At 38.6% G+C, this 14968-nt stretch overlaps 1 protein-coding gene across 1 annotated transcript; it reads left to right on the top strand.

The window, feature by feature from the left end:
* The first annotated feature begins 1244 nt into the window (after positions 1-1244).
* TSPAN6 (tetraspanin 6) lies at positions 1245-12332 on the top strand. The gene is made up of 9 exons (XM_007092547.3): positions 1245-1322; positions 5530-6018; positions 6996-7184; positions 7462-7536; positions 8683-8781; positions 9282-9416; positions 9809-9892; positions 11266-11371; positions 12034-12332. The coding sequence occupies exons 2-8, from the start codon at positions 5932-5934 to the stop codon at positions 11332-11334; spliced, it is 738 nt and encodes a 245-aa protein (XP_007092609.2). The 5' UTR covers positions 1245-1322; positions 5530-5931; the 3' UTR covers positions 11335-11371; positions 12034-12332.
* Positions 12333-14968: the final 2636 nt, after the last annotated feature.

Here is a 14968-nt window from a genome sequence, read left to right as displayed (position 1 = left end):
AGAAATTAAAGAAGAAAGTGAAGGAGGAGAATACGGAAATCATAGGGAGATCAAAGTAAGTGTATATGGAGACCGGCAGCAGTTCTGTGAAGCACAAAGATGGGCAATATGAAAAGCTTATGCAAAATAAGAGGGGTCATTTAAAAAAAAAACCAGCATTTCTTCAGCATCCACTATGTGTGGATAACACTGTGTCAGAAATTGTGGGTGTCAGGTTAAATAAAACACCTCTCTGATTTGGTTGGGAAGATAAGACAAAGACACACAAAGAGACCGACAACATCTATACATACAAATGTAAAGTTCTTAAAGTTCAGTACTATTTTCAACATGAAGACATTCAATACGAAGTTCCTCGGCAGTCAATAACATATTATTTTAAGAAATGTTAGATATGGAAACTGACTTGCCTAGATAAGGTCTCAGCAAAGCTTAACAAAACTAAAGTAGAAACAACTTCCTTAGAACACTAAGGCAAATTGACATGAAATTGTGAATTTTAATACCATTCAAGAGTATTTCTCATTTCTATGGGTCCCTAATTGTATATTATGAGCTTTTTAAAAGCAGACAAGATCAGGGCTAGAAAGGGAGGAAAAGATTCATGGAGAATATGAAAGGAGTAGATGGAAAAAAAGTGAATGAAAAATAGACAAAGAAGAGAATTTCAGAGAAGAAATAATAACAATACACAAGACACAATAGGAATAAAGATATTCCTGTTCAGGAAACTTATGTACATATGAATTATCTATTTAAATGATGATGTTCAAATTATATGTTTAAATGATGTTAATCTGATGGTTGTAATGTGTAATATGAGATTTTAAGAAAATAAACAAGAGGTGTTTTTTAAATTTTATGATGGGCACTTAGTCAAAGGTAGTTGAAGGGATTCTATAAAAGGTATTAGAAACTGAAAATGGTAAGGTCATTATGTGAATAAGAGATAAGATATATTCTGAATGAAATAGTTGGTGTCTTTTTACTGGTTCCTAGGATAGGGAGTAGTAATGTTCGAAGACATTATCCAGCAGCTCAACTTAATTGTTTTGTTTGTGATAGTGTAATGTTGGGATGGCTTAGACATTTATTTAGTTTATTTAATTGAATTGATCAAACCTTAAGTCACTACTAAGTGGTTAGTCTCAGAGACCAGCTGTAACCAAAGGGCTCAACAGGGATTGGCTGAAACCAAATGAGTTCATCAATTAAGCATTGTGTCCTAGGGTGTTGGGGAGAGTATAAAAGGGGGTGCAAGAGCCCTACCACACTGGCTCTTCAGTAGTTTCTGAACATGTAGACAGCAGGATATAAGACAGGTAAGTAGAGAAGCAAGCAGGTACCATAGTAATTGGCTAAAGATCTGAGTTAATGTGAGTGGTCAGACTATGAGCTCTGATGCTAGAAAAAGAGGTGTGTGTGGGTTGGTGTGGGGAGATGGTTGAAGGGGGTAGATTCACACTCTTGTTGAGTTGGGATTGGGATGTACCTTAAGTAAGGAGTAAGAATTTTGAGTGAGGTTGGAGAATGGGAAGGGAACAGGGAACAGATCTTGTTTATTGGGAGATAATCATACTGGCTTATTGTGGAACAGGAAATTCATGTTGGAAAAGCAGTAGGAAATAAGCTGATATCATATTTCCTGGGGGAGACATAGTTTAAATGCCAAAGAACAACACTTAAACTTAATCTTGAAGGTTACAGGAAATTAATAGAAAGGGACACAAATCCCTACTGAATATGGAATGTAAAACAAAGAGCAACAATACTTAAGGAAAATATTTGCCTTTCCCCCATATTTTCAGCATCAAACAAGTGTTTTTGTGGTCATAAAGAGGGAGGAAAACAGACTGAACCAGAAAAAGTACTGAACTCTCTACTTTGCCACTCTGGGATGGGCAGGGTTATGTCTTAGGTGATTGGGCTATTGGAATGAAGGCAAAAGTAAAACTCAACAAAACCCCCAAGTACAAGGAAGAATTGAGGAAATAATTGAGGTTTTTATGACTCAGGGGCTTCTAAGAGCCCTTGTTTGTGGTTAAACATCTGAATATAGCAGTCTTTGCTTGGTTATTCCCAGCCAAGACACCTATTTATACAATGGCAGCCATGTCTCGTCATAGAGTGGACCCTATTTCTGATGAGAGAAACAGAAGGTGGAGGGGCTTGGTCCTAGGCAAGTTAGCCTTTTTGAACCTGTTTCCTCACCTGTAAAGTGAGGGAAGTGGTAGTCTTGACCTCACAATAAGGTAGCTCTTGTGATGTATGCATGAGGTACCACCTGTCAAGCGCTTAGCAACAGTACATATTCAATGCTCAATATTATAGTTACAATATATAATATATAATGGAATGTAATATTGATAATACTATATATAATATAAATATACAATAGAATGTAATATCAATAGTACAATTAAGTATTACAATATTAATACTTTAAAGAATATATGTATCTTATGACTTAGAGAATTACTACTTATATTACTTTAGGTGGGATTAGATGCCCCTTTGGTCTGGGTTTAGGCCCAGACCCAGGCCTAAATTTGAAGTAAACTGAACTTCTGGGTTTTGTGACATGGCAGCAGGGTAAGAGGGTGTAGCAGAGTGAGAGGCAATGGTGCAAGGTGTTGCGGCCATAGGAATATTAAATTCTGTGTCAGCCTTTGGTTTAATTTGGCACTGACTGTTATTCAAACAAAGCAGCATTGTAAGTGGTAGAGGAAGGGAGAGGCGGAAAATCAACACATTCTTGGAAATAAGATGTGGCTTTTGCTTTGACTATTTCACTTTCTCTTCAGCCACAAAAATATTTCTTTGCTTGTGGGCTCACAAGGAAACTCCCTTCCAGAACGTGGTACAAATCTAAGCTTCAGAGGAAGCTTTCATTTAAGATGACAAGAAGTTAGCAAGTCTTCCCTTGATACTTGTTTGTTTTAATATGAGAACCCCTCACATACTGTTATTTAGCCTAGGGAAAAAGCTTTGCATTTACTTAGAGCCTCCTCAACCTCATTTCTTGTAGTTATGGCACATGTTTCTTTCAAAATTGACATCTGCTATATTTCCTGATAACCTTCCCTCAGTGTTTATAGCTGCAGAGATGTATACTTTACCCATTCTCTCCATGTGTTTATATGTTAGGCTTTTAAACTTTTAGGATAAAATTTTAGGATAAAGACTGTTGGTGCAATATTCATTCTCTAGTAGTTGCTCTCTTGGATCTCAGACATCTGGCATGATGCTATAGGAGCTGGTCCTAAGACAATATTCAAAGTACAGGGAAGCTCTGTGTGACCAAGTCAATGTAACTTTCTTGTTTTCTGTTTCTGTGGTATATATTTAAAGCAAAGTTTCAAGCAAAAAAGCCTGGGCATCACCTCTTCTTTATATATATAGCAATATAATAGCAATACAGTAAATGCCCACTTGTGATGTTAAGCTTATGTCAGTGATGATGTGATGGATTGCATAGGGGACTGATATTGTCTTTTACTCCCATCCTTCAAGAAACAGCACACACTCACTGGACACTCAGTCTTTGCCCTTGAAGAGCTTACAGCTTAGTCAAGAAACCACACCTTAATACATACTCTGTGCTATAATATAGATCAACCAGTTTATTATACATAACATGGAAATGTGGAGTCATCTACATACATGATTTAATAGGAAAAAAATACACTTCCATACTTTAAGTGCCATCAATAGTTTACTAGGAATGTACAATTATAAACTTTCCTTAAAAGTTAAGTTGTTTTTGGTTGAACCTTAAATGTTCTGTGTCTTACCATAGGGATAAAGGAGCATACATATCTATAGTATTGTTGGTGTTAGGTATCAACTCTGATTTCCCAGAAGTAACTATTTTTTCTCACAAGTATATATTTTTATGGAGGGAGCAAGAAGGGCCAGAGAAAATTTCACAAAGTATGTATTTTCCACTAATCAGAAAATTGGGTCTTCACACCCATTGGTAATCTTTCTTTTCTTCTTGATTATACCTGTCCTGAATTCCTAGAAAGATGAATGCTAGGGATTTAACTAATGTTCCTAAGTAAAATGGGAGACCAGGATGCCTATAGCACTTCCTTAATTCATTTGTATTTAATTCATTTTGTGAATTGCTTTGAACCTGACTAGATAAAAAAAAAAAAAAAACCCTCTCTATTCTGAGGTTCCCATGAAAAGTAAATGACTTATTTAAATTGTGGGCAATTTGAATGGCTCATTTAGTCACTCTTGAAGCCTAAGAGGTACCAGAAAGCAGGAAACAGTGAGTATCTATAAGGTCTAGGCTCATTTCTTTTTTCTCTGTAACTACAGGCATAGAATTAACTTATAGCTCAAATATATGCGCTTATCCTTGTGTGCTGAGCAAAGCACATGCACATGAATCCTTTATGAGATTTCCCTATTTCACAGATGTAACAAGGAACCTTAAATACTCTTTAGGGCTCTTCAGATTTGCATAGTTCAAATTTTCTAGGCCTTTCAACTATCTGGAGACTTGTCTTTACATTTGGCCTTTCCTGAACTCAAGCCCCAAACAAAAAGAGCCTCAGCTTTTGTCACCAATGTTTAGGAGACCCTGAAGAGGGCTGTTTTTTTTTTTTTGTTTTTGGTTTTTTTTTTTTTTTTGTTCCACTTTACCCCTTGGATTCACTCAGGGCTGCCTCTGGACATATGGGACAGAAAACTTTTTGGTGATTAATCCCATTCTGTAAGCAGTTTAACTCCTCAGGAGCACACTGTCTCAAGTTCTAGGAAGATCTAAGCAATTGGGAGAATTTTAGGGAGATGGACAGACATGCCACTACTCAATACCATATGCGGCTGGTGTAACGGGAGGGGATCGAAAAGCACAGTGATCTCAAATTTTGGCTTTGCTGTTAGTTGTGTGACTTTCGGTTTCAGCCTCTCTGTGATCAGCTGGTTCTCGATCTCAAAACCCAGGGGGCTCAAATATACAGTGCCGTTCAGTTTTAACATTTAAAATGTGGAGGCGGGAGGTCACATTTACCTGACATTCTCAGTAGCACCTTCCCTTTTTAAAACTTTACTGTTGATAGCTGAAGTTACATTTCAATATTAATCACTTTAGAACATTTTCCCTCGACTTTCCAATTGTTTAGAGGATAACAGAGGAGAAAGATAATGGATTTTGCAAATTTCTATAGGAAAATTGTCAAATTCATTAACAATCTCTCATACCTAACTTCGGAATTCTTTCAAGAAGTGATTACTTCCCACAGTCCATTCACTCTTAATGCCCCGCTCCCCACCACATGAAACAATGTTCAAAAATTGAAAAGCACAGAACAAGTGAAAAAGAAATCAGCTTAATATCACCACTCAGGTAAATTTTACTTTTCCTCAGTTTTTGTCTAAAAACATATGACTGTACGTGTCGCTTTGTAATACGCTTTCTCATTGGAAATATATTTCTTGAGGATATTTAGCCATGTAATAAAAGATTCTTAGATCACTTTTAACCTCTTTTTTCATTCCTTTCTTTCCCTTTAGGGCACTAGGGGCGGGCAAGGCCGAATCTCAGAGTGCTGCTGGCGCTCCTGGTGATAGAACAATATGATCAAGTTATAAGGGTAGGGAGCGGTGGGGAGCGGGAAAGATTCCTTGAGAGAAAAAAAATTAAGAAAGCTCTACTTGAAGATCTAAGAAATTCCCGACAATAGAACTTTGTATATGGTTTTCGGTAACCTTCAGCAAGGGGCGCTCAGAAATTGTCGTCACTTTTCGGATAGCCTCCCGGACTTTACCCTCTAGAAAATTGTACAGTGTTTCCGGCTCTTCTCAGTTGTAGACGCTCGTAAGTTTCCGGCAGTTTCCGGGGAGACTCGGGGACTCTGCGTTTCTCTTGCTCTGTTCTGCTCGCCTGGTGCGGCGGAGCAGGGTCCTGAGCTAATCATGGCGTCCCCGTCTCGGAGACTGCAGACCAAACCAGTCATTACTTGTTTCAAGAGCGTCCTCTTGATCTACACTTTCATCTTCTGGGTGAGAAACGGAGGAGCCCGGGGGCGGGTGGGGTTGCGGGCTTTGGTGGGGGGTGTGACGCTGAGCGGAGGGTGCTCAGGTCCGGGGTGGGGAGGGAGGCGCGGGAGGGGTTTGGCCGGCTGTCGCCGCAGTGACCCTGACGGTGGCAATGAGTTGCCGGGGTCTTGCTTGGGCATCTTGCCCGCTCCGGGGGGAGTGCTGGACGGTGGCAGCCAATAGGCTGTGCTGGGGACACAGATGCGCTTAGGATTCGAATTTGAGGCGGGGGACGAGGAAGGGAGTTAACCCCCCAGAGCTCTCAGAGGGTGTCCCCGGACCTTTTCGAGAGGCAAGGCTTGCCCCTCCCCTCTGAGGGCTCACTCGCTTAATAGTCTCTTTCTTTTCACTGCTTCGTAAGAGGGGAGTATTTCACAGGTAAGTATACTAATGGCTGCACTCCCGCCAACCTATCATCCAGCTTGCTTTTGTGTAGTATCCTTTTGTACGCTGTGCTCAACTCCGAACTGGGGTTGGGGGAGGGGGAAGTTTCAGGAACTCCTAGAAACACTTTTTTCCCTTCTCCAGGAAGGTGTGCTTCCTAGGGCGGGAGTAAAGCAGTTAAATAAGTTGTTATTCCTAGGACAGATATGCCACAGACTTCTGTTTATACAAAAAAAAAAAAAAAAAAAATGAAGTTTAAGAATTTTGTTAAGATGCCTTCTCTAGCAGTCCCCCTGGTTTTGCTCTGGTTTCCTGGGTTACCTGGTGATCTAGCGTGGATTTATCAAGGCCTGTCGTTTTGTGCAGATCCTCTTCCTGCCCCTTGTCTCCCATATCCCAGCCACAGCTCTGTGGCCACAGACTGCTAAATTCCTACACCTATTGCATCTTAAATACCCAGTGGTTTGTGGTTTGAAGGTGCTGCTGTGTATATTATACTTTCTGTTCTCTATTATACAGTGTATATTATACTTTCTGTTCTCTGGTTTCCCACATAGATCACTGGTGTTATCCTTCTTGCCATTGGCCTTTGGGGCAAGGTGAGCCTGGAGAATTATTTTTCCCTTTTAAATGAGAAGGCCACCAATGTCCCCTTTGTGCTCATTGGCACCGGCACTGTCATTATTCTTTTGGGCACCTTTGGCTGTTTTGCTACCTGCCGAGCTTCTGCATGGATGCTAAAACTGGTGAGTCCTTGTTTTCCTTAGAATTGATTCTTGGTTTTAGAAGAGTCTTATATGTTGTAGGCTTTGTTTCTTGAAACTGGCCACGGCCCTTTAGGATTTTTCCTGTTACTTCCCAAGTAACACTTCACCTTCCAGTTCCCACTTTTGTTGTGTTTCCCCTGTCCTTTTTAATAAAAACATGCTGAACTGATTGAGCAGACTATATTTTTCTTTGACTCCCTTTGCTGCTGTGATGTATCTTATTTATGCTGACTTGGACTTTCTTTTTATCCCACAGTATGCAATGTTTCTGACTCTCATTTTTTTGGTTGAACTGGTCGCTGCCATCGTAGGATTTGTTTTTAGACATGAGGTAAGCTTGAATTAGGCAACCTATTAATATGTTAAAAGTTATTCTCCTAGACATAAAAAACAGAGTTAAAGGCAATTTTTAAAAGTTCAAAAACCACTCTTAAAGCTTACTTTTATGTAATGCTTATTTTTTCAGCCTGTAGCTGACAATAATGGCTTTCTTGTAAAAATTTTAACCCATTTTTAATAAAAAAATTAGAAAATTGTAAAGACTGACAATCACCAGAAGGAAATTACAGGTACCCATAATGACATGTATTTCCAGTTCTTTTTCTGTGTACAAGTACCTACTGAAGTGAAGATAGTACAATTTATAACTTTACTGATAGGACAATATTTAAAGCACAAAATTTATAACACAAGATTGATACCTTCTCCACTTATGCCACACATATTTATTTATTTATTTATTTATTTAATGTTTATTTATTTTTGAGAGAGAGACAGAGCATGAGCAGGGGAGTGGCAGGGAGGGAAGGAGACACAGAATCTGAAGCAGGCTCCAGGCCCTGAGCTGTCAGTACAGAGCCTGATGCCGGGCTTGAACTCACGAACTGTGAGATCATGACCTAAGCTGAAGTCGGAAGTTGGATGCTTAATTGACTGAGCTGCCCACGCGCCCCATTATGCCACATATTTCTAACAGATTGGATATACTTAGTGAAAATCATCAAAACTTTAATATTGAATTAGAAATCAGAGTTCCACTGTTAAACCTGGGGTTGGGGAATCATTTGGTGAGTAGTGAAGGTTCTTCAATGAGAGTGTTTTACAAAGTGTGGTAGTACAGTCTCCCAAAGTAAGGTTTTGTAGCTTAAAAATTTTACAGGCATCAAATTTGTACTTAAAGTAGAGAAAAACTTGGGGAGGGATACAGGAGTACAGAGCTGCCACTTGAATAAATGCTCCCATAGCACTTTGAACTTGAGTGTTTATCATCTTTTATTGTAATGTTTTGCTTAGTAATCCTCTCAACTAGACTATATCCCATAAAGGACAGGATTGGACCGTAGAAATTAATTACCATACATGTTGTTATTGTCAAAGATATGATCATTGGTCAGATGTGGGGATTTTTTATTTGACCTAGAAACCTAAGAGACTTTGTAGAATTTTTATTTACTAGCATTGTATTTCTTTGCTGTAGATTAAGAACAGTTTTAAGAATAATTATGAGGAAACTATAAAGCAGTATAACTCTACGGGAGATTATAGAAGCGATGCAGTAGACAAGATTCAAAATACGGTAAGTGGTCATAGGTGGTGGCTTCTCAAGTGGGGAACACATTCCTTATCTCCTTAGAGAAGAGAAATAGGCCCCTGGCTACTAGGTGTTGTCCACTTGTACGATATTCTCATTACAATCTTTGATCAGGAGAAAATATGTCCCTGGAAAGATAGGTCCCTGGAAAGAAGTATGGGATGATACTAAGTCACATATCTCCATTTTCTCCTAATCATTCTCCTCACATGTACACCTCTTCACTCTTCACATCACAGACCAAGTACTGTTAGTACCAACTAGAGCAGGAAAGTGAGTCCAGTGCAAAAATTTTACACTTGTTATTAGGGGAAAAAAAGGTGCTAATCTGTTGAATTACAATGCTGATTGAGGACAGCCACTTAAAAATATTAGGATAGGGATCATTGAGTATAATATTGTTTTGAGGACAAATTGCAGTCTAAGATGATAGGTTAAATGTTTGACTACAATGATGTAAACTATAAATGTGTTTTTTTTTTCAGTTGCATTGTTGTGGTGTCACCGACTATAGAGATTGGAAGGATACTAATTATTACTTAGAAAAAGGATTTCCCAAGAGTTGCTGCAAACTTGAAAATTGTTCTCCACAGAGAGATGCTGATAAAGTAAACAATGAAGTAAGGAGCCTTTAAAATTGTTTTATTTGAAAATATTAACTGAATACAGAGTTGACTCCATTTTTAATTTTTAGTCACACTAAATATAATCAGAAATAGGCAGGGCAAGTATTAGTCTCATTGAGTAAATGAGGAAACTGAAGCTCAGACAATTTCACTTGAGTTCACACAATGAGCAAATAACACTTTTAAATGCATAATACAAGAGGTGGAACTTCTACTCTTCAAACTTCTGTCGAGAACATTGTGCTTGAGAGGAGATAAGATTTGTTATATAAAAGAGTAAATTTTAATAAAATGACAAAGGCAGTGGTAGCTAAAGCTCCTGTTTTGGCAGAAGTGTTCCTTGTTGCTTGTGCTGTACTTAATATTTTATTTTCCACTCCCATTAGGGTTGTTTTATAAAGGTGATGACCATTATAGAGTCAGAAATGGGAGTGGTTGCGGGAATTTCCTTTGGAGTTGCTTGCTTCCAGGTAAGTCCTTGTAGTTAGGAGTGTTTTGTCACTCTTGTTAGGTGTAAGCTAGAATATTTCCACTGTGAAGGATTCAGGGCACTTCCAGAGAAGTCACATTTTCACAAAGTCTCAGCTTCTCATCACAGTATTGCATGACTTTTATTTTAATTAGACACATATGGAGTCAATCATTTGCGTTTGGGTCTTAAATAGACCCAGTAAATAAAACCGTAGCTTTGTTTTATTTTGGAGGGGATGATTTGCTGTTTTCATTCCAGTTTTTTGATGCCTTGGATCTTATGTTTTCCCACACTGTTTTCCACAATTAGAATTCTCTAAATTTTATTCTCAGTTTACCGGCTCTTTTGACCATAGCCTGTCATGCTTTGAAACTACAAAAAACAAGACTTAGAATTACCTCCTAGTAGCACATACCTGGTGCCCTGTTGGGAATGGCAGTTTTCCAGCATCATAGTTTATTAATTAAACAAAAGCATTAGATAGATGGGAACAGTGTTTTTCGGTGCAGTAAAGATTCTACATGATTCAGATTTTTCTTTCCTGGGCTGCAACTGCCTGATGAGTTGCATATAAGGTCTGACTTAAAAAATTTTGATCACACGATCCCCACATTCAATATGTGTGCCTGTTATGTTGGGTATGTGCTATGTTGTGGGTCAAATTGTATTTTCTGAGTTGTGCTACTTCTCACTGTGACATGAAAATTTAGTGTTGTGGCTCTAAACAATTTTTTTTAGGGGTTGGGAGGTTTTCCTATATTAAACATCGTGGAGACAAAACTGAAAGAATTGATAGACTTCATTTTGACCTTTGTGATTGGTTTTGGAAGTCTAATCTTAATGCATTTCTAAAATAGCATATATAGCTGTATCTCAATCTGTACCAATAGAATAGCCACTAGCACGTTTGAAAGGTTCTAATTAAATGAAATAAAAAATTGAATGCCTCAATCTAGCCCCATTTGAAGTGCTCAAAAGCCACCTGTGGCTAGTGGTTTGCTTATGGAACAGCCTTCACAGATGGAGATTTTATGTGATGAGATGCTTATGCTAAGCCAAATCCTTTTTGTTCTGATAGCTGATAAGTTATCTGGTAAGTTTCTCCAAAACTTAATGACATTTAGGACTTTTGTCAGTGACTGTTGTGAAATTCCAGGTCACAGTAGTGGTAAAACTTCCCTTATATTCTTTGAATGTTATTTAGGTGCTGCTGAGTATCAAACACAGCTGTCGAGAAAAACTTCAGGAAATTATTAGTGAATTAGAAGTGAAAGGAAAATAAACCTATATCCTGAGGTCTTTAAGCTCTTTTGTGTCTCTGTGTGTGTGTGTGTGTGTGTGTGTTTAATTGTTTTTGTATTTTGTTTTTAGCTGATTGGAATCTTTCTAGCCTACTGCCTCTCTCGAGCCATAACAAATAACCAGTATGAGATAGTGTAATCGGCAAATCACGGGCTTACTCCTCTCCAATTTTAAGGTATGTTCATTTTAGTCCTCAACTCTGTCTTGGTGTTTCCTTCAGCCTGTTCATGTGATGGATGGACTGAGTTTGCCAAGGTCTTGACGACTGGTGCGTTCAAGTCTTATTGGTACTGTGTTAGCCCTGCATAGGTAGGTCAGGTCTCTAAAACACAAGGCATGGCCACAAAGGGCAGAAGAGCCTTTCGGGGTTTTACCTACACGTCAGTCTAAAGGTCCTAAGTGGTCCCCTTTCTGACAAATTTGTACCTACATGGAAAAAAAAATGGAGAATCCTAGTAGTGACCTTACTTGTCAGGTTCCCTGGGAAGTACACTCTGCTCTTGACCCAATATTGGCATTTTCCCTGGTCTTTTACTGAGTTTTCATTTACCACACTCCCCTGGTGAACTATTCTTAGAGCCATAAATGGATCTAGCCTACCTTGGAACCCGATTTGGAGGAAATATGTGTTTCAATACTTCCAGTATTTGAATGGTAAACCGTGAAAACTCTTGCTGGCTGAATTAATCCCTTAAGGTATCCTTCACATTTTAATTGAGCCACTGACTGGGAACACATGAAGGTCTTCATTAGCAGAGTAGATGCTAACGTGTGCAAGTGAATATAGATATTGAAATTTGGGTTATAAGTAAATTAACTTTTTTTCTTTAATTTTAGGACATTTACATCCCCCCCTGTGAACTATGATATTGCCTGGATGGAAGACAGCTTAACACTTCTTACCAATAGACCAAAAAATTGCATCAATAGCCTGATTCAGTCAAGACGTTTATTCAATATAGGTCCACCTTCTGGCCCATTCATGTTAGATTACTGAAAAATTATATAAATAGCCTGATTCAATCAAGACATTTGTTCAATATAGGTCCACCTTTTGGCCCATTCATGTTAGATCATTGAAACCCCTGTATCACTGTGAAACACTGGAAGAGCTAGTAAATTGTAAATGAAGCAAAGCTGTGTTCCTCTTGACTCTTATTTTGCTCAATGTGGGGCCTTGAGGCCTTTTATTTATTTTTACAGAGAATATGAGCAAGGGAGGGGAAAGGGGAGAGAGAATATTTTTTTTAATGTTTATTCATTTTTGAGAGACAGAATGCAAGTTGAGGGGTAGTGGTGGGCAGAGAGAGGGAGAAACAGAATCCAAAGCAGGCTCCAGGCTCTGAGCTGTTCTGAGCTGTCCGCACAGAGCCTGATGCGGGGCTCGAACCCACGAGCCGTGAGATCATGACCTGAGCTGAAGTTGGGCGCTTAACCGACTGAACCACCCAGGTGCCCAGGGAGAGAGAATCTTAAGCAAGCTCCAGAGCCTGCCCTAGAGTTTGATCTCACTGACTGTGACATCATGACCTGAGCCTAAGTCAAGAGTCGGATGCTTAACCGACTGAGCCACCCAGGTGCCCTACAAGGTGGGGCTTTTGAAAGGTGCTGTGAATTTGCTATTTTATGTAGTGTTACAAAATGATCCCTCTGAATTTGCTTACTGATATAGTGTGACAGAAAATTGACCCTTCTGAACTGGCCATTTCCCAGACAAGTTTAAATTATTGTACAACTTGTATCAAGTTGTATGTTCTGTAATCTCTGTTTTGCTGATGGAGAGTCACACTGTATAATTTAATTCTGGCCAGCAGTTGGATGGTACTCATCATTGGGGTTGTCAGATGGTCTGATCCATCTCTAACCTGAGGCACTAAAGACTAAAAGCACTACCAATATTATGTTACACTTTGCATTTCTTTGCCTCCAAATTAAGGTGTTTATATTGATGTTTTTATATTTCCCCCTACTGTTTGAAAGGTTCTAATTATTAATGATGTTGGAATTCTGTATTTTCCTTAGGAATTTAAAGCAATTCACCTTTATTAGCTTTAGTTGGTATTTTTCAGTTTGATATGATTTGTCAATATTGTAGTCACCTTTCATAGTCTTAGTTTCAGTTTGTGCCTTTGACTAAATATAAATCTTTTACATGATAAATATTGTTTTCCTCTACAACCATCATATTTAACTTTTAGAAAATCTGGCATGGTTGTTTTCATGGAAAAGGCTAAACCCCACATTTCTACTAGGGTATGGTTTCAGATATGAAATATAAAACTGAGGTCTTGACTCTGTCATTTTCAAAAAGTATTTGTTTACAAAAAGTATTCCTTGTGAAAAGATAACCTTCTGTATTATGAAATAGCATATACTTGGCATTCTCCTGAAGATCGGCTATTTTGACTGTATAGCTTACATTAAGAAGTTGGATAGGGACAGATGTAACCTGTACTTTCTGGGTAATAAGGAAATTAATAATCAACTAAACTTTGAGGTAATGTGGAGAATTCTTTCCTTGGTTTTGACTTTCTTTACACATCTGTTAGTAGAACCTAGCTCTTCTTTGCCATGCATCCACACTGTCCTTGAATTTGATGTAAGGGGGAGTCAATCACAGTTATAAATTGGACAAAAAGTACTAGTTAAGAATCATGGTGTCTTTGGGTACATGTCTTTATATGCTTGGAATTACTGTGCAAAGAACCTTCTCCATGAAAACATTTGACAGGGCTTTAAAATTTTTTTTTAATGTCTATTTTTGACAGAGAGAGACAGAATGTGAGTGGGGGAAGGACAGAGAGAGAGGGAGACAGAATCAGAATCAGGCTCCAGGCTCCAAGCTGTCAACACAGAACCTGACATGGGTCAAGAACCATGAACTGTGAGGTCATGACCTGATCCGAAGTTGGTTGCTTAACCGACTGGGCCACCCAGGCACCCCTTGACAGGGCTTTTGACTTAAGATCGAGTGTTAGGGGCAACTGGGTGCCTCAGTAGTTTGAGCATCCGACTCTTGATTTAGGCTCAGGTCATAATCCCAGGGTCATGGGATCGAGCTCAGTATTGGGCTCCACACTGGGTATGGAGCCTGCTTAAAATTCAAAGACAAATATCATATGACTTCACTCATATGAGGATTTTAAGATACAAAAAAGATGAACATAAGGGAAGGGAAGCAAAAATAATATAAAAACGGAGGGGGACAAAAACAGAAGAGACTCCTAAATATGGGGAACAAACAGGGTTACTGGAGGGGTTGTGGGAGGGGGGACGGGCTAAATGGGTAAGGGGCATTAAAGAATCTACCTCTGAAATCATTGTTGCACTATATGCTAACTAACTGGGATGTAAATTAAAAAAAATAAATAAAAATTAAAAAGATTCTCTCCCTCTGCCCCTTGCACACTGTCTTTTTAAAATTAAAAAAAAAAAAGAGTGATAAAACAGTTGAAAAACAGTGGCTTTCCAAATGTAGTAGATCAGATTTTTGGCTATTGGAATTAGGGAGTCTAAAGAAGAACACTTTTAAAGGATAATCCAATTTTCAAATAGGTATATTTCACTAGGATGGCCTAGAAGAACTTTAAGTTGTCTAAGTAGTTTTCTTAAAGTTAAGAGTGTTCCCTCATTGTTAAAAAGAAAAAAAAAACCGTAAAATACAGAATGTAGAAAGAAAAAAACCACCACAGCTATAGATGGGTTGGTGTATTTATTTTAAGGTGGGCTTATTTTGGATGGCCAGTTACAAAAGTCCCTTATAGCTGATGTG

This window comes from Panthera tigris, chromosome X, assembly GCF_018350195.1.
Source record: "Panthera tigris isolate Pti1 chromosome X, P.tigris_Pti1_mat1.1, whole genome shotgun sequence".
Taxonomy (NCBI): Eukaryota; Metazoa; Chordata; class Mammalia; order Carnivora; family Felidae; genus Panthera; species Panthera tigris.
Note: the sequence above shows the minus strand (reverse complement) of the source record. Positions and strands in the feature narration are given on the sequence as shown.